Source organism: Chionomys nivalis, chromosome 16, assembly GCF_950005125.1.
Source record: "Chionomys nivalis chromosome 16, mChiNiv1.1, whole genome shotgun sequence".
NCBI lineage: Eukaryota > Metazoa > Chordata > Mammalia > Rodentia > Cricetidae > Chionomys > Chionomys nivalis.
The window spans coordinates 3,499,505-3,524,590 of NC_080101.1; the positions used below are offsets into that span (position 1 = coordinate 3,499,505).

A 25,086-nucleotide genomic window follows, 5' to 3' on the forward strand; every position below is an offset into this window, starting at 1 on the left:
ATACATACTTTCTGTGGGATAATGGTCTGTATCCTGTCAATTATATTTTAAATAAACACTGATTGGCCAATAGCCAGGCAGGAAGTATAGGCGGGGCAACCAGGCTGGAAGTAGAATCAGGGCAATGAGAACAGGAGAATTCTGGGAAGAGGACACAGTCCGCAGTCGTGACCTGGCCACAGAAGAAGCAAGATGTGACTGCCTCGCTGAATAAGGTACCGAGCCACAAGTATAATGGGTTAATATCAGTTGTAAGGGTTAATAAGTCTGATCTAATGGGCCAGTCAGTTTATAACTAATGTAGACCTCTTTAGGACTTAACTGTGGGAACCAGGCAGGACAAAAACCACAGTCAACACATAATAAATAAATCTTAAAAAAAGCTAAGACCCTAAACAATAGAGGAGAGGGGGCCCCATCTTGACTTGCCCTGTAGTCAGACTGATGAATATCTTAAATATCACCATAGAACTTTCATCCAGCAACTGATAGAAACAGAGGCAGAGACCCACATCAGAGCACTAGACTGAGCTGCCAAAGTCCAGTTGAAGATGGAATGAGAATATGAACAAAGAGGTCATCCACTGAAACAGTTTACCTGAGCTAATAGGAGCTCACCAACTCCAGTTGGACTGGAAAAGAACAAGCATAGAACCAAGCTAGTCCCTCTGAATGTGATTGACAGTTGCATGGCTGGGGCAGACTGAGGGGCCAGTGGCAGTGGCACCAGAATTTATCCCTACTGCATGTACTGCCTTTTTTTGGGATCCTATTCTCTTTGGATGGATACCTTGTTCAGCCTAGATATAGTAGGGAGGGCCTTGGACCTTCCACTAAGCAATGGGCCTTACCAGGTGGGAGGATGTGTGGAGGGATGGGAGGAGGGGAGGAAGTGGGAACTTGGATTGGTATTTTTTTTAAAAAATCTAATAACAACAACAAAAAAATCAAACTCTTCTTGGAGAGGACCAAGTTTTCTTCCCAGCTCCTAACTGCCTGTAACACAGCTCAAGGGTCTTGGTCCTCTTCTGGCCTCAAAGAGCGGCTGTACTCGTGTTTTTGTATGGGTTTGCATGCATTTGCATAATTTTAGAATAAATGATCATAGAGCATCAAGGTTTCCTGGGAAACTATCATTTCTGAAAAGAAAAGATGAAGGTAATATACCTAGCATTTTAGCATATTTTGTGAGATTTATATTTATATTTATGTTTGTGTTTTGATCATTGGGAAGAGAGGCACAACTGTAATCTCTTGGAAAACTAAACTCAAGATAGTTTATAAATTGGAACTTTGAGAGGCCAGGGGAATGAAGGTGGACAGGATGAGACAAGAGTGATACAAGGTAAAAATTACAGCTGTTCTGTTTTCTTAGCTGATACCTCAAATTTTCATGTACTTTTAGAAGTCTTAATTAATTTTTAGAGAGGTTTACTGGTTTAAATATGGTAATACTGTAATGATCTGTTCCATCTCTTTAAAAGAGACAAGCCATACCCACTCCCTCCCCCATTGGCTGAGGCAGCCAGATCTTCCTGCTTGCAGCCTGAGTTTCTTCCCTTTCTGCTCCCTCTCAAAGAGGCAGCTTCTGTCTCCCCCCCCCCCCCGCCTCTCTCTGCTCTTCTTCCCCTTTCCTTCCATAACCCACTTAATAAATATCCAACCTCACTCTGCATGGCATGCCTATCCATATCTTTGTCTCTTGTCTGCCAGGGCATGTCTCCCTGCCCTAGAGCAACCACTGCTAGGGGGACCTGCAGCGGTCCCTGCCTGGGACTGGCTGCTCTTGGGACCCCCTGCCCACTGCCTGCCGCCACCAGATTTTGCAGTATTTTTAATTAATCCATTACAAATACTTTTACATTGAATTCTTAAATTCTGGTTATTCTGAATGAACCATTGGGAACTGGGACAACACCTTTCCTAAATTCATAATGAATATTCGAGTGTTTCTTAGAAATACTTGCTGGACGATGATGTAAATTGCCAAGGCTTGTTTCGTTATTGTTAGTTATGACAATTACACAAAGAGTGAGTTGACTGTATGGCTTTGAGTTTCTGCATTTGTTCACTAGTATGGGTGTGGGCCCCACCACATGAAAAACTGCTTCTAAAAGGAGCGCCAGGTATTATGGTTCGTCATTAGTAAGGCTTTCAGTAGAAGACAGGCTTGTGGTGCTTTAACAAAAACGCCTGAATGAGTTTTCGAAGTGGACCTTGGTGTACGTTAGGAAGTCTAGAATAGGCCATGTGTGGGGGACTCACATCATTCCAGGAGGCTGTTGGTGAGGGTTAAAGAGGTGAGGAAGACGTCAAGCTCAGACAAAGGTAATGTCTGCTGTGCAGCAGAGGGTTTAGTAAGGCTACTTGCATTGACAGAAATGAACCTCTGTCACCTCCTGGATGCTCTAGCTAAGGGGCTTTCTAAGTATTCTGTCAGAAATGCCTTCAGGATGATAGCAAAAGATGAGAGATGAGCAGGAAGAAATGCTAAATACCCGGAAGCTTGGCTTTGAGAGGTTGAACAATAAAACATTTCACTCCTAGTGTGACGGCTGTGGTTGGTTGTCACATGGACTCCATCTGGGGTTAATTAAAGCCCAGGCTGCTGGGAGCACCCGTAAGGGATTTTCTTGATAGGATCATTTGAGGTAGGAAGCCCCACCTTAAATCTGTGCCTCACCTCCTGGTGGCAGCCTGTATGAAAGGTAAGGAAGAAGTGTTTGCTCTTCCCCTGCTCGCCTGAGCTCTCTCTGTCAAGGACGTTCCTTCACTTGTGGTAGAGTCTGCTTCCGAAGGATTCCCACATACACGGAAGAGCAGCTAAGACGTCCAGCCTCACGCTGGAGCGACCGAACAACTGTTGGATTCTTGGCCTTCCTTTTTGGAGACAGCCGTTGTTGGAATAGTCAGACCACAGCGTGTGAGCCACCAAATACATCCCATGTGTCATTCCGCCTGTTCTGTTTCTGTAGAGAACGCTGATACAACTAGTTTCAGATCGTACAGGATGCTCCAAGTGCAGCCGCCTTCCAGACAGAGCAAATGTGAGGAACTAAAGGACATGTGAGGGTGAAGCTGGTGGCACCTAGGACGATTAACAATCCCAACAAAATAGGGAATCTTCAAGGTACAGTTCCATGGCAGTTTCACATGGAAACCCAAGGTAGAGGACTGGCGAGGCTCAGCAAGTAAAGGTATTGCCACCATCTGGTCACCTGGGTTGTCCTTGGATCTCACATGGTGGGAGAGAACTGGCTCCTACGAGTTGACTCCGACCCTCACGTGTATGCTGTGGCACTCCTCATTCCCCTACTAAATGTAATTGAAAAAAAATTTCTTTTTACAGGAAGTCAAAAATAGAGAGTGCACTTGCCGGAGGCAGTTGTGGTGTAGTTCTTGCTAGACGGAGTGTATTATAAACTTTTGAAAGGCCCTCTGAAGTTTTTTTTAAAGTATTTGTGTCAGTTTGGATAGAAATGAAACAATGCAGAAGATAAACCTCGCTGTCTCGTTGGCAGGGTTGTCAAACTGGTGCAGGTACTGTGGATACAGCGTGGCAGCTTCTGACTCCACTCCCAGTGCACAGACCCTCGCAGAAGGAAATGTCTACATTGTCAATGCTTCCATCAGAGTTACCTAGAAGATCCGAAAAGCTCAAACAGCCCAAATTCCCTTCAAGCCGATGCATAGATGAGTAAAAAGTGATATGTAGGTGGAGAATATTCTTTAGCAGCTAAGTATTGGTGTGTGCTTTTACATGGATGAGCTATGTGAATGTTATCCTCAGAATAAATCAGCTGGTCATATGATTTTATCTGTATACAGTATTCAAAGCAAGCAAATCTTTATTGAAAAAAATAGATTAGACTGGGTTATGGTTTATTTTCTAAAAAGACAACTCTAATTTTCCTCACTTGCCATCAGGTGATAGACTGGGGGAAACACTGAGCTCAGAGAGGCTGAGTAACAACTACCTAACCTTTCTCCTCGCCGGCATCCATGGAGGACACCTGCTTCTGCTTCCCCAAACCAGAGAAAGCTGTGCCACTCCAAACCCCATCCTATAACTTGCTACGTCTTTCCATCTCTCCCAGATGCTCTCTGAGGCTCCGTGGTTACTTTCTGTCAACTAGTTGCTGTCACTAGTTGCTGACTCAGCCTCCTGACCCAAGGTTAATTTTGGTTAATTAATGCAAATGCAAACTCAGGACTTCCCATGTTCTTGGTGTGGCTAAATGAGTCCCCGAGAATACCTTCTGCTTGCTCTGCCTTCCTCACTTGTCTGTAGGTGTCGGCTACACCACAAAGCCATGGTTAGATGCAGGTTTGTTGTATATGTTCTTGGTGTGACTAAATGAGTCCCTGAGGATAGCTTCTGCTTGCTCTGCCTTCCTCACTTGTCTGTAGGTGTCGGCTACACCACAAAGCCATGGTTAGATGCAGGTTTGCTGTATGTCATCAGGATTCTTCGCTCCTCCCCTTAGCTGCTTTCACCCCACATGGCGTTTTCAGATGTAAATGTACAACTGGGTAATGGGGTTATTGACCTCATTCCTATCCACCTAGCAGCCAAATATAGTTTTTGCATAGGTTCTTATTTCATTAGAACTTGGAGAAATGATGACTTTTCTAAGTTTTTTTCTTAATTTATTAGCTTCAATTTCTGTATGAATGAAAACGATGCTATTTGAATATGCTGACATGCAGTTTGATTCATTTCCCCTTTATTAGTTTTCAGACTGAGCCGATGTCCCACCCTCTCCAAGTATGATTAAGGAGTTTTCGCTTTCTTTTTAAAAATGCTATGACAAAGGAAACGTTTCAGTTCACTCAAGATACTCTTTCCTCTCTGGATGTTTAGCGTTTGTCACTCAAACTAGTGGGAGACCTCTAAAGCTGACCCTGCTTCCTGACTGGTTTCAGTATTTGCTAATTTCCATGTGTCTGATGTAAGATACGCAAGCCCTGTCTTGTATGCTCTCTGGCCCAACCTGCAGGATTGCGTCTGTTTCCCTCTCTACCTAGGAAGTCACCTCCAACCTCCTACCTTCATCATAATGGGGAGAGGTTTTGCTTTTATGACACAACAATTCTGCAATTAGATGTTCAAAAGATATATAATAAGTAACTTTCCTCCATCACGGTCACCTCTTCAAAAAAATCATGTCTGAGAGGTTGTTGTTAACAGCACTGAAGGGCGGTAGTAACACGAAGATCATCACTTTGAACGGGAAGAAGATGACAAGGATGCCCTCAGCACTAGAAAAGCTGCCCGGTCTGAGGATTCTGAACCTTCAAAATAATTTCATCTGCAAAGTGTGCCCAGAGCTAAGAACCTTGACCAAGGTGAGGACCTCAGCTCTTGCTGGGGTTGATGACGGAAAATGAGAGCCGTGAGTGTCGGAGCCATGGCACTTTGATCTCCGGAGTCTTAGCTCTCTGGAGGCAGTATGGAGTGCTGTCGGAGGAGCATGGGTAGCCGGGCTTGCTTAGGGCATTACACGTGCTAGGAAAGATGTTGCAATTTACTCCTGTGCCCTTTGGCCCACATCTGGAATCAGAATGAGATCTTTGCTATGCTCATCCTCCTTCAGGCTGTCATCTGGAAAGAGGTTGGAAGCTGGGTCTGGTAGTCTGTCTACCTTGGGGCTCACATCTGGAAGAAGGCTTTCAGGTTCCAGGCAAGACTGTGCCCACCCCCCTGGGCCTGCTGTCCTGAAGCCTTTACATATGGAATTAGTACACATTTAGCATGTTGGGGAGGGAATCACTCTTTCATTTCCTAGAACTGGCTGGAACTTCAAGTGCAGGACTGATAGGAATAGGAAGGAAAGGAATCTCTCCCCCCAGAGCAGCCTTTAGAAGTTGGTTAATATTTAAAATAAAGAATACCCATCTTAAAGAGAGGCAGCTGACATGGATGGGTCCCAGATGCTTACTGTAAACATCTCTGCCTAGTAATGTCTGATTCCAGCTGCTAAAAGTCTTGAGGTTAAGAGAATGCAAGCCATGCACTTTTCTTTCTGTTGGCTTCACAGCCATCAACATTGGAAGAACCTATAAACAACTTATCATTGCAAGTTATTAAAAGTTAGTGTAAATTATCATCTCCATGCCTCCTCTACGCTTTATAAATTATGCTTGTGATCTTAATAATACCCTGTGGAGAAATGGGTGAGTATTTAGTACTTAACAATACCCTGTGGAGAAATGGGTGAGTATTTAGTACTTAACAATACCCTGTGGAGAAATGGGCGAGTATTTAGTAGCAGTACTAGTTAATAGTTGCTTCAGAAGGTGTAGTTTTCGCTCTAAGACAAGGACTCACACTCTTCTAATGGCACACACGAGTTTCTGCTCAAAAGAATGCAAGCTCTCACTTAAAATCATGAACCGATTTGTTTTCCTGCTTGAACTTCTTTGTACTGAAATAACTTTTTATGTTGTTACAAAAAAACCCATTGTTTAGAAGCTTATACTAAACTATCTTTTGTGACAATTTTAGTCCCAGTCCTCATTTCCATATATAATTATTCTCAATTTGCTCTTTTCCTTGGGTTGTCCATTTTTTTTTTTTTTTGACAGTTGAAAAATAGTCGGTAGACTCTTTATTGCTTCTGAGGTGTAGGGCTCAGGAGCTCTTGGTGGGACAGGTCCGTTTCCTCTTCACCACCACAGGCTTCTGGCTTCGTAGGATGGCACTGGCCCTGCGGATGGCCGCCATGTGCAGATCAGGGCGGTACTTGTTCTTTCGGATCATGTGCCTGATGCTGCTCAGGGTGGCCCGTGCATTCTTGTTGATGGTGGTCCTTACATAAGAAGTAGCTGGTTTGCGCTGATCGGATCTGCGTTTCATGACCACCACGGCCCCTTTGCCGTCGGCCGCGGGCTCCACTCCCACTGTCTTGCGTGGATCAGCCCGTTGTAGCGGAAGGAGTTGCGGGCTTTCAGATTATTGGGTTCGGTGCTGTACGTCTGCTTATTCCTCTTGATCAGGAAACTGGAGCAGTTCCGAACGACCATCCATTGCAGATGCGCAGACATGGCGGCGTCTCCTCTCCTATGGCGGACGGAGACGGAAAGAGCGGGTTGTCCATTTTGACTACTAGTCTTCAGCTACCAATTGCTTGTATATGAGAAGCTTAGTCTCTGCAGTTATCCTGTTAACTTGTGTGATTACACAGCCTCACCTTGCTCCCCATGTGTAAGCCGACATGTACAGTCCGCTCTGGGCTGGCTTTGGTGGCCTCACCACCTTTATAAGCTTTATGGCATTTACAACTTGTTTAGTTATTGCTCCGACCTCTCAGGGAATTCTACAGTGTACACCCTTAATGAATGTCATTCAGAGAGAATCGGTTAGTATGTTTTTGTTCACTTGGTCCTTCACATGGTTTTTTTCTTTATACTTAAAAAATCAGACCCCTTTATTTTATGCTTCCATATTTAATCCCTTAATTCTTGCATCTGCGCTCTCATGGCTTCGTTTTATTTCAAAGTGGTGCTATATAATTTTCACCTTGCCTGTTCTCTGTGGCATTTCCCTTCAGGACAGCTGACTGTCCTCTGGCTTCGCTGGGTGCTGTCAGTCCAGGACGTCCTTTACTGTCATGCTGAAGTGAACTCACTGTTTTCTGTAAGCCATATTTTCCTCTTCACTGTCCCTCCCCTTCCCCTTTCTTTCTCCCTTTCCATCTCCACCTCTGCTGCTACCCCGGCTGCTAGAATTACAGCCATGTGCCTGCATGACCAGCAGGTTATCATTCTTCTTCAGTACCATAAATCTCCACCTGTGTCATCCTAGTCTGAGTATATTATAGTTAATACTTAGGTCCCTCACATTTCTGCAAATATCTATATTATGGCTTCATATTTGAGTGATAATTGTATAGCTAAAACGTCACATGTTGATAGGAAGGATGAAAATACTAATTCTCCCGAGTAAATTGGTAGGTAGTGTGGGAGTCATTGAAGATGTTAGAAGGGGAGAGGGGAGGAAGGAAAGGGAGCAGAGAAAAATGTATAGCGCAATAAAAACAAAAAAATTAATAGAAAGTCACATGTTACAAAACATACTTCCTCAGGAAAGAAACCTCCAGAGCAGAGACCGTGACAAGATGTCACAACATCTGAAGTGCTCTTATTTTTGCCTTATTCTTTAGGAGAGACTATGTTTTGACTTTCGTTACTTTCTTCAATTTCTTTTACTCGGGAACCAGCTTAGCTTAGTGCTTATTATTTAAGAGGAAACCATATTGTTCTAAAGTCAACTGACTTGATCCTAGGTTCTTATGGTCTATCTTTAAGTGCTTTCTATGTATTTTAGATTAATGGCTTTATGCAGTTTTGCTGTTCATAAAGTAGCAATGTTTCTTATATAAAGGTGCAAGGTTAGGAAATTATCAAAAATCTATATCTCCTTTGTAAGAGGAGTAATAGAAGCAGGCAAAGTGCGCAGGAAACTTCCAAGGAATGGGTATAGATGGCTGTCTCAAAATCCTGCGCAATCTCACAGTTGTTAATAGAAGGGGCAGATGAAAGTGAGGGAGACGAGAGTGGAGGGAAAGGAAGGGAAGGCAGGGCAGGAAGGAAGCAGCGAGGCAGAGAGTGAGAGGGAGAGGAGAGAGCCCTGATCTTGATGTGAGTTCTCAGGCTCCTAGCAGTGAAAAGTAAAACACCTGGTCTCTAGTGCTCACCAACCTAAATGTGTAGAAGGCGATTGTCCAAAGATTGGCACATTTGTTTGGAAATGGAAGATCATTGCAAGAGGAGTATTTATGCCACAGTAATCTACTCAAACATGCAGAGACAAGGGGAAGTAGTTTTCTTTGTTTTTCCTTTTGTTTTTGAAGTTATAATTACATCATCTCTCCCCTTTCCTCCTTCTAAAACCTCTCATATTGCCTGCCTTGCTCTCTTTCAAATTTATGACCTCTTTTTTGTTGATCCTTGTTACATTGTACACATATATGTTACTAAATAAAACTTCCAGAAAAAATAAGATTTTGTGAATTATTGACATAAAATGATCCTTGGCTTAACAAAAAGATTTGGTGCCCATGAAATTTGAACCAATTACTGAACAGAATTGTCCTTGCAGAAATAGTCTGTGTGTAAAGTTGTTAGGGCGTTTTTGTAAGGTTGTGATAGTAGAAGTTTATGTTTTAAGTAAGTGTACATGTATTGTATAATCCTGTACTGTGGTGTTGTGGGAGAATGCTCTTTTACACTATCAAGATTTGTCATAAGTAATAATTTAATAAAACGCTGATTGGCCAGCAGCCAGGCAGGAAGTATAGGCTAGGAGAATTCTGGGAAGAAGGCAGAGAGTCAGTCACTAGCCAGACACAGAGGGAGCAAGATGAGAACGCTGCACTGGGAAAAGGTACCGAGCCACATGGCTAAACATAGACAAGAATTATGGGTTAATTTAAGTTGTAAAATCTAGAAAATAGTAAGTCTGAGCTAAAAGGCCAAGCAGTTTATAATTAATATGAACCTCTGTGTGTTTCTCTGGGACTGAACTGCTGGGGGACCAGGCAGGACAGAAACTCCTGCCAACACTAGTAGAGGCTTTGAAGAGATAGTTCTCAAAAGACATACACAGGGCTAAACATGTCTCTGAAAATTGCTGAACATGATTAATCATCAGGGACATGTAAGCCAAAGCCAAATGAGATGTCACTTACATCTGTTAGAATGGCCTTATTGAAGTAAAAATGGCAAGTTTGGTGAAGATGTGAAGAAGGGGCATCTTGGGACATCATGGGACTCTTATCATCATTGTGGGAAACACTGGAGTTTCCTCAAGAAATGAAAATGTGAACGAGCTTATGAAACAGTCTTACTCTGGGTCTGTGTGCAGAAGGAACGGTATGGATGATGAGAAGACACATCTGCACCACAATGTTCACTGTGGCATTATTCATAGCATCCCAAACACAAACACATTCAGAGTTTCTATCAATGTGTGAATGAAGAGAAGGTGTGTATATATGTACATCAGAATGCCACTCAGCCTTAGGAAGGAAGGACCCTACTACTCTGACAGTAAATGAACCCTGTAGACATACTAAGTGAAATGAGTAGATATCAAAAGATACGTTACATAGTAACCAGATGTTATGTAATTCTGGCACTTGGGAACTATAAAGGCAGGAGGATCTATGTTCAAAGTCATTCTCTGAAACAGTTCTAAGCTAGCCTGGTATACAAGAGACCTTATTTCCAAAATAGATGGATGGATGGATGGATAGACATACAGACAGACAGATAGATGGTAGGTAGGTAGATAGATAGATAGATAGATAGATAGATAGATAGATAGATGTATCAGGAAAGTCACTTGGCACAGCTTCCCAGAACTTAAATAATCACACAGAAAACATATTCATTAACACACTGCTTGGCCCATTAGCTCTAGCTTCTTATTGGCTAACTCTTATATTAACTTAATTCATTTCTATTAATCTGTGTATCACCAGGTGGCAGTGGCTTACTAGCAAAGATTTGGCATGTCTGACTCTGGTGGCTCCATGGTGTCTCCCAGACGTAGCCCTTCTTTCTTCCAGCATGCCATTTGGTTTTCCCCACCTAGCTTTGTTCCCCTACAGCTCTGCTATAGGCCCAAAGCAGTTCCTTTATTAACCAATGAAAGCAACACAGAAGGATCTCCTACACCAGATAGGTAGGTAGATAGAGTAGATAGAGTAGATAGATAGATAGATAGATGATAGATAGATAGATAGATGATAGATAGATAGATGATAGATAGATAGAATATATATATATATATATATATATATATATATATATATATATATATATAGCCACAACATCTTTCCTAAAACATTCATTCTAAACCTCCAACCATATGTTGCATAAATCACTTTTGGTGACATCTGAAAATGCTAAACTCATGGAAATAGATGTGGAAGGGTAGTTACATGGACTTGGCGGGGGGAAGAGATGGTGGGAAGTAGGCCAGAGTGTAAAGTTGTTATGTAATACAAATAAGGTCTGGAGACTAAACACGCAACAATACGACTGCAGTTAGTATTATAGACTTGAAACCTAAGAGCAGATCTAATGCCATTCTTAGAGCAGAGAGACGAGAGAGAAAGGGGAGGGGGGAGAGAATGTTTATACATCCTTGATAGAGACCATCTAGTTAGCTGAGTACCTGGCTCTAATGGATTGTCGTTCCATGAACATTATGTATTTAAAGTGTTACAAGTGACAATTTTTCTTTTGTTTGTTTTAAAGCTTTCTGTAGCTTTAGAATCTGTCCTAGAACTTGCTCTTGTAGACCAGACTGGCCTTAAACTCACAGAGATCCGCCTGCCTCTGCCTCCCAAGTGCTGGGATTAAAGGCATGCACCACCACTGCCTGGCACAAGTGACACTTTTAAAAACATATTGTATCTGTTAGCCAAATCCAACTTTTATTCTTTAATTTTAGGTTTAATTCAATAGATGGAATCCACTGCTTTATAAGGATTAAAGGATGCAAGAATGTTCCTCTACAGCAGTGGTCCCTTTGGGGTTGCATATCAGATATTTACATTATGACTCATAACAGTAGCAAAATTACAGTTGTGCAGTAACATTGAAATAGCTTTATGGTTGGGGTCACCACACATGAATTGTTTTAAAGGATTGGAGCACTAGGAAGGTTGAGAACCACTGCTCTAAAGTAGTCCATTTCAAAAATAATTTAAGTATCTCTTAGTGTCAACCAGATATTTTCCTTTTTAAAACTTATAGAACAGTGTGACTTGTGAATTTGCCAAACCTTAGGAGAAACTAGGGCAGCTTTTATTAGCCATGTCCCAGTTACTGTCTCTGTGGTTAGGGTTGGCATGAGTAAGCTGATGGTGGAGTAGCAAGTGCCCTCACGATGCCTGTGTCCTGGAGCGCGTGGCTGAGCAGGACATGAGAGTTCCGCTGCTGGCTGAGCCCTCAGACGTAGGACTCCTGATGCTCACCTTCATGGACAACGAACACATGTTTGTAGTCTAATCATACTTTTAACCTAATTAAACTCAGTGTCACAATGTCTTATAAAAGAGTGGCTGTGACTGCAAAAATTCATGAAAAGATGAGTTAGAGTTACAAATTGTTGACAATAAATAAGATTAAAAACTGAGTCACTGAGCTGTCACCGTGTATGTATATATTTATTAATCGCCTGCTGCTTTTCTAATACCATGCATTGTTTTCTGAGCCTGACAAATTATAGTTAATGTTAAATAATTGCTCTCGTTTACCAAGCCTCTCACTGTACTATCTGTAATCCTTTAACACAAGATGAATAATGGACATAATCATCTCCAATTTTAGAAGAAATAGAGGCTTGGAAATTTGAGTGACTTGCCCTAGATTACAAGGAGTCCGAGGGAAGGGTCAAGAATCAGAGAAACATTTGTTCTCAGACTCAGGAATCCCATAAAACACTGAATGGGAGGCATGCTATAAGCTCAGAGGACCTGGTACAGACCTGTGCAATCCCTGTGCAGGCTGCCTCAATCTCTGTGAGTGCATATGAGCCTTGCTCATACTGGTTCAGAGGTCCTTGGTGGTTTTTTTTTTTTTTTAAATGGTATCTCCTCTGTCTCTTACTCTTTTCATCTCCTCTTTCATGGGGTTCCCTGAGCTCTGAGGGGAGAAATTGGATGGAGATATCCCATTTCGGGCTGAGTGTTCCAAGGTCACTCTGTGCATAATGTCTACCTCTGGGCCTCTGTGTTTGGAAACATAGCTTTTAATGGACATGGGTATCACCAAGTTTTAAAATCTGATCTAAGCATGATCCACTGGAGATGTCTTAGGAGCCCAAATGAAAAAGATAGAGCTTTTACATGGATAAATGTAAATTCCTACATTTAGGCTAAGAAAAGAATCCATTGCACAAGCCCAGGATGTGGGTTATATGCTTGAGAGTTAACATAGGCTTGTCGTTGCTATTCTTGGCTATGGGGGGGTGGTTTATGCATAAGTAATGTGCCTCATTGCTGATAATATATGACATGTTAGACAACATTATTGAAAGTGTACTCATCTGCCCAGACTTTCTACCATTCCCAGCATTCGTGTTATGAATTAATTGTCTTTGTCACCTAGGCACTGTGTTTCCTGAGAGGAGCATTCTCTGCAATTAGAAAGTGGTCATTGTGGTCAAAGGGTCTGAAAACTATGTCCCAAGGAAAATAAATGGTTAAGGGAAAGAAAGATGGATCAAATTCAGAGAATAACAATAACAATTCCTCCAGAAATTTAAATATTATGTAAGAGAAGTGGGAACAAAACGATTGTTTATGGTTGCTGTGGGCAGAACTGGGTGAGAGGTGCAGAGAGCTAGAGTTTAATCATAAAACAAAAACAGATGGGCCAGTGATGGTTCGGCAAGTGGAGGTGCCTGCCACCAAGCCTGCTGCATCGGCTTGCCTTGCTTCAGTAGTTCTCTCCAGAAGGAAGTTCCACTGGTATTTTTTCTGCAGTCCGATCTGGGCCTGAGCCCCAAGTGACAGCACTGCCAATTTCATATTTCTTGTTAGCACATCATATAGGAGTTAGTGCATCTAAGAATTAGAACTTGTGGAAGTCGGCGGCCCAAGTATGGCCTCTGGGATTCATGCAGTAGAAGGAGAGAAGTGGCTCCAGCTAGTTACCCTATGACTTCCACAGTGACTCTGTGGTATGTGCACCCTCCCCCAATTAATTAAATATAATACACAATTACAAACGATGGATGGAAGATAGATATGAATGGCAGGGATAGCTGTTGCATGTTGTGTTCATCAGGAAGGTGTATGGTGCTCACCTGCGTGTATGGTAGACTAGGTGGCTTACACAGTTCTAATTCTTAGATGCACTGATTTCTTCATAATGTCCTAACAAGAAATATGAAATTGGCAGTGCTGTCCCTTGGGGTTTGGACCCAGATCAGAACTTCCTTCTGGAGAGAATTATTGAAGGAATGCAAGCCAAAGAACTTAAAATTGTTTGCCTAAAATGCTTCTTTAGGAATCATGTGTAACTGTGGTGTGTTACTGAAACCCTTGCTAGGATCAGTTTTGAAAAGGAACCCCCAATTTTTCATTTCAGACAACTCCCTTACAAAGAGACCTCCACAATGATTCTAATCCAACTCCCAGTGATTCACCTTTACATTACTGTGTCCTTCTTATACCAAAAGAGATGAGTTAGTTTTTTGTTGAAAGGAGGCCACTTGTTCTTTGCGGCCACCCTGCTAGCTTAGACCTCAAATAATCACACAGAAACCATATTATTTAAATCAGCTCTACCTTCTTATTGGATAACTCTTACATATTAATTTAACCCATCCCCATTAATCTGTGCCTCACTACAAGGTTGTGGGCTACCAGCAAAGTTTCCGTCTATCTTTGGCGGTGGCTCCATGGCATCTCCCTGACTCTGCCCTTCTTTCTCCCAGCAGTCAGCCTAGCTTTCCTTGCCTACCTAAGTTCTGCCCTGCTATAGGTCCAAAGCAGTTTCTTTATTCACTAATGGTAATCACAGCACGCAGAGGGGACTCCCACATCAGTTCTTTTTTTTTTTAAATATTTATTTATTTATTTATTTATTTATTTATTTATTTATTTATTTATTATGTATACAACATTCCTTGCAGGCCAGAAGAGGACACCAGAACTCATTACAGATGGCTGTGAGCCACCATGTGGTTGCTGGGAATTGAACTCAGGACCTCTGGAAGAGCAGTCAGTGCTCTTAACCTCTGAGCCATCTCTCCAGCCCCCCCCACATCAGTTCTTAACGTGTTGTCTGTCCTGCTTTCCAATGTTCTTGGCTATCTTACTCATGACATCACTGCTAGCCTTTAAGAGAGTGACAAGTAGGTAATAATCTAAAATAAATACAAGTGAACTAATGAAACATCTAGGCAAGGAGTTAATTTTCAACCATAATTCAATCCTTGACTTCGTCTTTGGAATTTGATATATAATTTTACTAATTTATGCCAAACCTTGGCATATTTTTATGGAGACAGAGTTTGTTGCTACCTGGCATTCAGGAGATGGTTACATATTTAAAAACAGCAACTGTCATCCTTTTGGGCAGGCATGGTGGCGCACACATGAAATTCTAGATGTGGGCATCTGAAGCAGCTGCAATGAATTTGAGACCAGCCTACTCTACATTTTTTTTTTTTTGAGACAGGGTTTCTCTGTGGTTTTTGGAGCCTGTCCTGGAACTAGCTCTTGTAGACCAGGCTGGTCTCGAACTCACAGAGATCCGCCTGCCTCTGCCTCCCAAGTGCTGGGATTAAAGGCGTGCGCCACCACCGCCCGGCACCTACTCTACATTTTTATAGGTCACTCTGGGCTACAGAATTGAAATGTCTCCAAAAACAAAACAAAAAAAACTTTCTTTTTAAACAATAATCTACTTTTGAGGTCATAATTATTTTTTCTCTTTCCTCCCTCCAACCCCACCAACTACCCCCTTGCTCTCTTAGATTCCTGTCCTCTTTATTTTTTTTTTGTTATTACACACACACACACACACACAGACACACACAGTACATGGTGTATTGTAGAAGGCAACTTGGGGGAGTCCTCTCCCCTACCACCCTGCGGTCTTGGAAGCTGAGCTCAGCTTGGCACGCTTTCCAGCAAGTGCCTTTCCAGAACCATCTTATTGGCGCTTGTTTCTTGCAATCGCAAAAGTGTCTCAAAAGTTGATTAGTCATTGTCTTTGCTCTTTTGCTTTCTCCACAGGCCACTCCTACAGACATTATTCCTCAATTCTCCCCTACTATCACAGTCACTAATGACGTTTGTGTTGCTAAATCCAGGGGTTATTTCCTGTGCTTGGATTTCATTTAACCTTCCCCTGCGGTTTAACTCACACCTTCCATTTTAGAAGAATTTTTATTTTCCTTCCTCCTGAATTCTGGGACACTGTATTTTTGAAAGCCTTATGTGTGTGTGCATGTATAGATGTGTATATATGTATGTATATGTGTATATATGTACAGATATATACCCACACTTTCCAAAGCCGCGTATACACACACACACACACACACATACATACACGCTCATGCATGCACACACACAATACACACACACACAGACATGGAGGGAATGTGGTGCTAAGGCAGGGAAGAGTCCAGGCAAAGATATGTGGTGACAATGAGCTATACTAGTAATATAAAACTAACACTCTAAAGGATTAATTGTATTACATCATTTCCCTCAAATTGCTATTGTATTTTAACCCTACCTTCAAAATAAGTTTGCTAAGATGGCAATAATATTCTCAGTAATACTTTTGCACATTGTATTCATAAACACATTCAAAAGATTATATACCATGTCCAAGTTGGTTTTATACTAGGAATGCAATATTGGTTCAAAAATTATTCAAATCAGTAAATACAGCACAACACATAAACACAGAAATCACATGACCACCTCATAGATGCAGGGAAGGCCTTTGACAAAATTCAACATCCTTCATGTTAAATGCTCTGAAAAATTCAGGACTACAAGGAACATATCTTAACATATTAAGAGTTATAGGCAAAAAATTATACCTGATATTATGAAAAGAGAAATGGAATTTCTTCTAAATTCAGGAATGAATTATTGAGACAGGATCTCACTGGCCTGGAACTTATTATGTAGACTAGGCTGGCCTCAAACTCACAGTGATCCACACCTCAGCTTCCCAAGTGCTGGGATTAAAGGGCCACTATTCTCAGCCCAGTGCTTGGAATATTAACAGAGCAATGAAACAAAAGAAAGAAATCAATGAGAGAGAAAAAGAAGCAAAGGAAGAAGTCAAAGATTTCTTATTTTCACGACATAACTGACTCCTCCAAAAACCTCTTAGGAGCTGATAAATAATTACAGTTAAGGAAATAATCATCAGTGAAGAGAAAGCTTACTGTAAAGAATTCCTTACTACTTCCATCGAACATAGGATGACATCTAACATATATGAAGAACTGTAAAGCGAAGCACAGAAGCAGCTAATCTAACCAGTGAGTGACTAATGAACTGAACAGACATCTCTCAAAAGAACAAACCTAAATGACCAATCAATATAGATATTTGGAAAGTCTTCAAAAAGTATGGAAATAAAGGCTGCTTTTGAGTTCAGCTTATCTCACTCTGAATAGCTGTCACTAAGAGAACAAGACTAACTGCTGGCAAAGGTGTGGGAGAAAGGAGCACCGACTCAGTGTTGGTGGAGTATATAAAACGGTGTAGCCATTGATGGAAATGAGTATGGAGGGTTTTCCAGGAATTGCAAAGATAAGTAGCACATGTCTCTGCTCCGTCACTGCGTGATCTCCACTTGCCAGGACTGTGAAGGAACTGCACAGAGGAACTGCACATCTGTGGTGACTGCTGCATTAGTAACCATAGTTTAAAAACTGGAACTGCCCTGGGTGTCCTCAATGGATGAATGGATAAAGAAAATGTGTTGCATATACAATGTAGTTTTATTTAACCATAAAGAAACAAGGAATCATGACATTTTCAGGGACGTAAGTGAAACTAGAGGTCATTTAAATGAAATGAGTTGTCCTAAGAATGACATACCACATTTTATTTCACCTGCAGAATCTAGGCTTCAGTGTGTGTGTGTGTGTGTGTGTGTGTGTGTGTGTGTGTGAGAGAGAGAGAGAGAGAGAGAGAGAGAGAGAGAGAGTTGTAAGGAGGAGCAGCTGGGGTTGGAAGAAGGTAGAAGAGGGCATGTCTTCTAGAAGGGAAGGGAAGATGTGCCAGCATTGAGATAACAGGAGAGTGAGAGAGAGAGGAAGGCGCAGGGCTGTGGGGAAGGGGGATGAGTAAGAACTAATTAATATGACGTACATGCATGAAAATGCCATAATGAAATTTGTGTGCTAACTTAAGGAATTGGATAAAAATAATATCTTTATGTTTTCTTAGGGTCTATAGATCTCAGCAGAGTCGTACTGCTTTTCCAATTTGGTGGAAGACACTGTGCAAATACTTAAAGTCTCTGTGTGTTTACAGCTGACATTGCTTAATCTGGGAAACAACCTTTTCGAAGAAATTCCTGAAGAGATGAAATACCTTACCTCCCTGAAGAAACTTCATTTATTTGGGAACAGGATTTGTAGTATCGCTACTGGAGTCTGTGGTAGGTTAGTTAAGAAACATTATAGCATTTTATTTAACCCCCAGAGTTTAATAATTTGATACAGAAATGAAAAAATAATTCCACTGTCCAGAAATTAAGAAATTTCTGAAGCAACGCTTTTCAGTGTTTAAAAAACTGTTTTGTTTTACAACACTTTTTGTCGAGTCCATACATGAATATAACGTGCTTTCATCAAATGCATCCTCTATGCCCTCTCTTCCAAGCCTTGTGTTTTACAACCATATCCCCGCTGAGCAGAGCGGATTCAGCAAGGTCACAAGCCAATCCCACAACTAAGTCAACTGTAAGCTTCTTTTAGGATTGTTATAGACTAAAATGGTTTAATTTGTTTTTTTTACCCATAGGATATCTAGTTCGTGAACAAACTGCTTTTTTTCTGTTGGTATTTTTAATGTTTTGAGTTGGCTGTCATAATTCTCAAGTTGGAGCGTTAGAAAGCAGACGTCCTGATCTCTGGCCCTGTTATTTGCTGTTTCAAATAGAGATTAAGGCGAAATGTAGTTTCATCCTGAAAGGCTAACACTTTTCAGGAGCTGATTGCACAGTGGTAGCCCTGGGTGATGAAGCTTAGGGATATCATGATTAGTGGAGGAATTTGTCATTGACTCTGTCACATGGCAGGGGTTGCTTGAGTGGAATATAGAGAAAGTTGTTTCAAAAGAAAGGTTGTGGCAAAACAGAGACAGTCAGGCTGTGTGTGAAAGCTGAGGGAAACTTGAGAAGAAAGGGAGCTACATGCTGATTGTTCTGCCTTTTAGCTCTTAGCTCCAGTTTGTGGTGAGCCTGGTTCTATTCTTTGTCCTCAGATGCCATGGCTTAGGTCTGTAATGATGTGACCCATTTCCTCTTTTTGCCTTAGCTAGCTTATGAGAGTATCTGTCTTTAACAACCAACAGAACCGGAACCAAGGCGAGAATCCAAGAGGAATTCAAAGATGTGTAGAAAACTTATTTCTTGCCAGGTGGCTAAAATGGCTATTGTTTTCTGACAGATGGCTTGCAAGAGTTGGTTCTGCTTAATCTAAATGACAACCGACTTAAGAGTCTTCCTCAAGAAGTTGGCAGGTAAATTTATTTATAGTGAAGCTTGGTTAAACATGACATCCCCCTCCATGCCCAGACTCCATCCCATTCCTTTGAAGGTCTTAGGCCTAGCTCCCAGTAGTCAGGAGTAGGGGTGGTGGTTACAAATAGTACAGGGAGATCCAAAATGTGAAGCAAGGCACTGCAGACTCCTTTTCTCTTTTGTGTATGTATGGCATATGCATGTGTGCACATGTGTTATGGCCGTATGTGTGGAGACACAGTCTGACTCTGGGAAGTCTTCCTCAGTCTCTTTCCTCTTTATTTATTGAGAGAGGGTTTCTCACTGAACCTGGAGCTCATCCTTTATGCTTAGCTGTGTGGCAGCAAGCACCAGAAATCTGCCTGTCTCTGACCCCTAGCTCTGGGATTACAGACGTGTGCCACCATGCCAGACTGAAATGGGTCCACACTCAGGTCCTCAGCATTTTACCTACAGATCCATTGCTCACTAAGTTTAAGCAAATAATTCCTAACCTATGTGAGAGAAATGAGAAATAGTGGGTGACATAAGAGTAAAAGTTGGGGTGTAAAATAGGAGGCCTTACGGTGATGTTATTGATAAACCAGCTCGGTTCTTGGAGCTTGCTCAAATGCAGGTTGGGCACATTAAATTTTATTTCATGACTGTCATAAAGCATTTTGAGTTCAATGAGGAAAAGTCATATAAAAGCAAAGGATTTAAAATTATGATGTCATTTTCATTAAATAAAACCCGCACATTTTATTATCATGAGCAGCAATCAAAACATGTTGTTTTCCCTTGTCCAGCACATCTGTGCAGACAGCCATCATTCTAGTGTTTCTGGAGCCAGATGAAGCCCTGTCATTCTGAGGCAGTGTCTACTCTTGAGCCGTTTCTCTGACAGATGGAGAGAACTCTGGTCAGGTTGACTTGGGAGATCTCTATTGCATATTGTACAGAAACATACACATTACAAAGAGCAGCTAGAGGCTTCAGAGAATATGACAAGGGGAGCAGTCCTCACCTCAGCACAGGGCTTGTCTGTCTGTCTGTCTGCAGAGTCTACTGTGTCCAACTCACTTGTCTATGCTTCTTCCCAAATCTTTTTATATGGGAGGCAGTACTTTAAGTGGAATTTTAAAAAAAGGTGAATGGGCACTGGAGAGTGCTCAGGAGTTAAGAGCACTGGCTGCTCTTCCAGAGGATCTGAGTTCAATTACCAGCACCCATATGGCGGCTCACAACCATCTATTATATGATCTGATTCCCTCTTCTGGCATGCAGGTATACATGCAGATCACTCATACCTAAAATATAAATAAATAAGATTTGAAAAAAAATGAACAATCTACTTCCTGTAGAAGAGAAACACTTCACGATAGCTAAAATGCCAATAGTTGCTTGCTCTTTTGTGGTTCTAACTTACTCATTGATTGCTGTATGCACTGATGTTGATACAGTGAACAGAAGAAGACCTGCTGAAGAGATCTGGCGATTCAGGTTCAGGATGTATCTTTTGCATCTAGCCTTGTGACCTCGGACTAGTCAGTTCACTGCCCTAGATCTCACGTTCTCCCTATGTAATATGAGAAGTTTGAACAGCTAAACTTCCAAGCCCTTGAAATGATATGACTGCAGTTTGAGAAGCTGTCTGTGTTTGACGTGGGGTGTGCACTCCTTAAAGACACGTGTGGACAAGAGGTGATATACAAGGAAATGAAAGCACTGCAGGCATTAGCGAAGTGGATCCCAGGCCTGTGGGCACATGTGTTTTTTATAGCTAGCTCTAGGCCATCTGTGTTCTGAGCAGGCTGGAGATACAAGCTAATTGGCCATCTTTTCAAGTAGAATTTCACCTGCTCATCCGGGAGAAGTTCCTTTTTAAATTGTGTATCCACATGCATATAGTAGTATGTTTAGAGACCATAGGCCAGCATTGAGATGCATGTGTGTTTGTGTGGATTTGTGCATATGAGTTAAGGTGCCTGGGGAAGCAAGTAGATGGTATGGGATTCTCTGGAGCTGGAGTTACAGGCATCTGTGAGTCACCTGATGATGCTGACTGGGTACAAAATTTGGATCACCTGCAAGAGCAGTTTGTGAGTCTTAATGGCCAAGCTATCTGTCCAGATCCAGTGGGAGAATCTCTTTGCCTTTCCATACCTCAGAGCTCTCCATTTTCACAAGGAAGGTGATAATAATATTTACTTTATAAGGTTTGGTGGTTGAATAGTCTCTATAAAGGCTTTGTAAAATTCAGTAAGTTCTTGGGAGCTAGAGAGATGGCTCTGCAGGTAGTGGCACTCGCTGCTATTGTAGAAGGCCTGGGTTCCTATCCCAGCACCCACATGCAGCAGCTCACAGCAACCTGTATCTTCAGAGCAGGTGATTTGCCTTCTTCTGGCCTCTATGGGTACCCAAATGCATGTGATACAGAAGCATACAGTCAAGTGTACGTGTGTGTGTGCTCTTACATGCAGCACACACACACACACACACACACACACTACTCAAATAAAAATAAAAACAAATAAATCTTAAAAAAGAAAAATAAGAAAAAGTTTAAAAAATTAATTTCTCAATAAGATTTTTGCTATTATTATTATGAATTGCTTTTTATTGTAGCTGTTTAATGTTCCCACTCACTCTTCCCAGGGGTGAAAGATTGACTATCTTTTCTATGAATTTTGGAAGAGCATTAGGCCCGTGTAGTGTGGCATCCTCTTCTTGCCCATCTGGAAATTAAGCACCTGCTTCATCAATAAAGACTATGAGTTAATAAGCTTAGTTAAGTGAAGGGGAGGTAGGGAGTGGGTGTGTCAATTCTGCTGACGCCTGGCTTCTGTTCATTGACCCAGAAGGGCAGTGAAGAGTTTGTTGGTTAAGATATCTTCAGCTTCACAGCTCATGGGCTTGGAGTCCAGATAACTGTTGTGAGTGGCAATGCACAGATGCATGGAAGACTGCAGAAGCCTTCTGCACACAGACTCTCTGAAACGGAAAGAGGGAGAGGGGAAGGGATCAAAGACTCCCTTCTCACTTGCCACCCAGCAAAGCCACTTTTTCTTTTTTAATTGTTTTTATTGAAATAGATTCTTCTCTAATACAATGTATTACAACCATATATTCCCCTCCGTCCAATCCTCCTAGGCCCCCCACCTCCTTTCTTCCCCAGATCTACTCCTCCATTTCCTTTTCAGAAAAGAACAGAATCTTAGCATCCTTAGCGTCTTGAAATTTCCAGTCAGAAATTTCTGAATTCAGTTTTTCTGAAATATTCCATAAAGGTTTTTGTTGGTTCTCATTGTGCTCACCTTTCCAGCAAACGTGCACTTTATCCTAGTTGATCATCCCAGAATTTCTGGATCCTTCCACCTGCAGCCCGCCCCTCAGTATTTTTATTTGTGAAGCAGCCTGTGCTGCAGGTGGCTCAGTTGTTCTCCAGCATCCACACACTAGACTTTCCGGGCGCGGTGCAGCGCACTGCTTCACCCAGCAAAGCAACTTCGTGAAGTTTTTTTGTCAACTCTATGGAGGAGGAGAGCAAGGAGGAGCTGCAAGGGCAGCCCTTCTCCCTGTTCACTTTGCCAAGTGCTCTTCCTGCTGTCTTGAAAGGAGAAGGGTGTTAGACTCCTGGCTCACCTAAACATACAACAGACACATTTGCAATAAGCCCGGAGCTCGTTACTGGGGGAAAATAGCAGAGGAAAGCCAGATCTCAGTGGAAACCCAAAGCGCTCAGCTGGAACAGCCGCCGTAACTGAGCGGTGAGGAAGGTGCTCCATGTCTTTCGCTGTAGGACGTATCTATACATTTTCATTCCACACATATTTTTTTTTGTTTTTACATCCCAAACAAAGTTTCCTCTCCCTGCTCTCCTTCCAGTCTTTTCTCCATTCTCTCCTTTCCACCACCATCTACTCCTCTTTTCTCTTCAGAAATGGGCAGGCCTCCCGTGGGCATCAACCAGCCATGGTATCAAGTTGCGGTGAGACAAGGCACCTCCTCCCCTATTAAGGCTGGATGAGACAATCCAGCAGAAGGAAAGGGTCCCAAAAGCATGCCACAGAGTCAGAGACAGTCACTGCTCCCACTGTTAGGCATCTCACAAAAATACCAAGTTACACAACTGTAACATAATTGCAGAGGGCCTAGGTCAGTCCCATGCAGGCTCCCTGGCTATCAGTTCAGTGTCTGTAAGTCCCTATGAGCCCAGATTAGTTGGTTCTGTGGGTTTTCTTGTGATGTCCTTGACCCCTCTGGCTCCTCCAATCCGTCTTCCCTCTTCAGCAGGATTTCTGAGCTCTGCCTAATGTTTGGCTGTGGGTCTCTGCATCAATTTCTACCAGTTTCTCGGTGTAGCCTTTTAATGACAGTTGGGCTAGACACCAATCAATCTATGAGTAGAAGATTAGCATTAGGAATCATTTCATTGACTTACCTTTTGCCAGTTTTGTTTGGTTCTATCCTAGGTCTCTGGGGTATCTTGCCTCTGTGTCCTGGCCCACAGAGGTGAGCTCTGTCTCATGGTATGGGTCTCAAGCTGAGCCAGCCATTAGTTGGTCACTTCCATAATTTCTGTGCCATCTTTACCACAGCTTAGCTTGTCGGCAGGACAAATTGTAGGTCAAAGGGCTTGTGGTTTGGTTGGGGGTCCCAAAGCCTCCACTGAAAGTCTTGCTAGGTTACAGGAGGTGGCTGGCTAAGGCTCTGTAGCATTGCCAGGAGTGTTAGCGAGGCTCATCCTCATAGATTCCTGGGAGTTTCCCCTTCACTAGGCTTTTAACTCATCCCAGAGATGCCTCCAGACACCAGTGGTCTCTCGCAGTACTCTCTTCTGCCATCCTCCCTCAACCTGATTCCAGCTGTTCCCAGCCCCCATCCAGACCTCTCCTCTCTCCTCCATTCTTTCTCAATGTCTAGTTATTCTTCTTTGACTCTACTCCTCAGCAAGTTAATTTCCTCCCTATTTTTAGTTTTCTTTTATTTTTGTGATTAAAGTATACTTACGTCATTTCCCCCTCTCTTTCTTCCTTTCAAGTCTTCCCATACACCCCTTCTTATTGTTTTCATATTCCCACACACCCCTTCTTATTCTCTTAATATTCCCATACACCCCTTCTTATTGTCTTCATATTCCCATATACCCCTTCTTATTCTCTTTCAAATTCTTGGCCTCTTTTTCATGAATTGTTATTGCAAACACGTGCACATATTCTCTAACTGCGGCCTGCTCCTACATGGAGGTGCTGGCTTCTAAGTTAAAATTGTATCCTGCTACATCACTGAAGGTGTTTATGAGTTGTAGGAGTTCCTTGGTAGATTTTTTGGGGTCACTTATGTAAACTATCATATCACCAGCAAATAATGACAGTTTGATTTCTTCTTTAACAATTTGTATCTCCTTGATCTCCTTTTGTTGTCTTATTGCTCTCTCTAGAACCTCAAGTACTATATTGAATAGTTATGGAGGGGCTTCTTTGATCAAGGTGATGATCTCATTTAAGAAGACCCCACCCACATGACCTCCTACAGGCCCAGTTTCATAGCTTAGACACTGGCCATTAGAATCTACCCAATGCATTTACACATTTATGGACAGGCAGACACAGGCTTTCAAGTCTTAGCAATGTCAGTTCCTAAAGCCCAGCCACTGTCCCTGTGTCAGATCTGAATCAAGTAGTGTGAGTTTCTTTTCTTTCTTTCTTTTTTAGTATATTATTCTTTTTAGTAAGAATTTGGCTGTTTGATTCTTTAACTATCTGTGTACATTTTAAAATTGATTTCTCCTGTACAAAAATTAAGTTTTCTTCTTGAATCCTCCTGTCTATTGGTACTATAAATATTTTTTCT

The 25,086-nt window shown here is 42.1% G+C and overlaps 1 protein-coding gene and 1 pseudogene across 1 annotated transcript in view; one reads left to right on the forward strand and one right to left on the reverse strand.

Annotated features, from left to right (window-relative positions):
* Nucleotides 1-5,166: 5,166 nt before the first annotated feature.
* Lrrc69 (leucine rich repeat containing 69) overlaps nucleotides 5,167-25,086 on the forward strand; it is a 67,904-nt gene continuing 47,984 nt past the window's right edge. The window contains exons 1-3 of the mRNA XM_057790897.1: nucleotides 5,167-5,349; nucleotides 18,039-18,165; nucleotides 19,178-19,250. Coding sequence (XP_057646880.1) covers nucleotides 5,167-5,349; nucleotides 18,039-18,165; nucleotides 19,178-19,250 — 383 coding nt within the window. The remainder of the gene's footprint in view (nucleotides 5,350-18,038; nucleotides 18,166-19,177; nucleotides 19,251-25,086) is intronic.
* On the reverse strand, nucleotides 6,609-7,074 carry LOC130888062 (60S ribosomal protein L28-like; annotated as a pseudogene).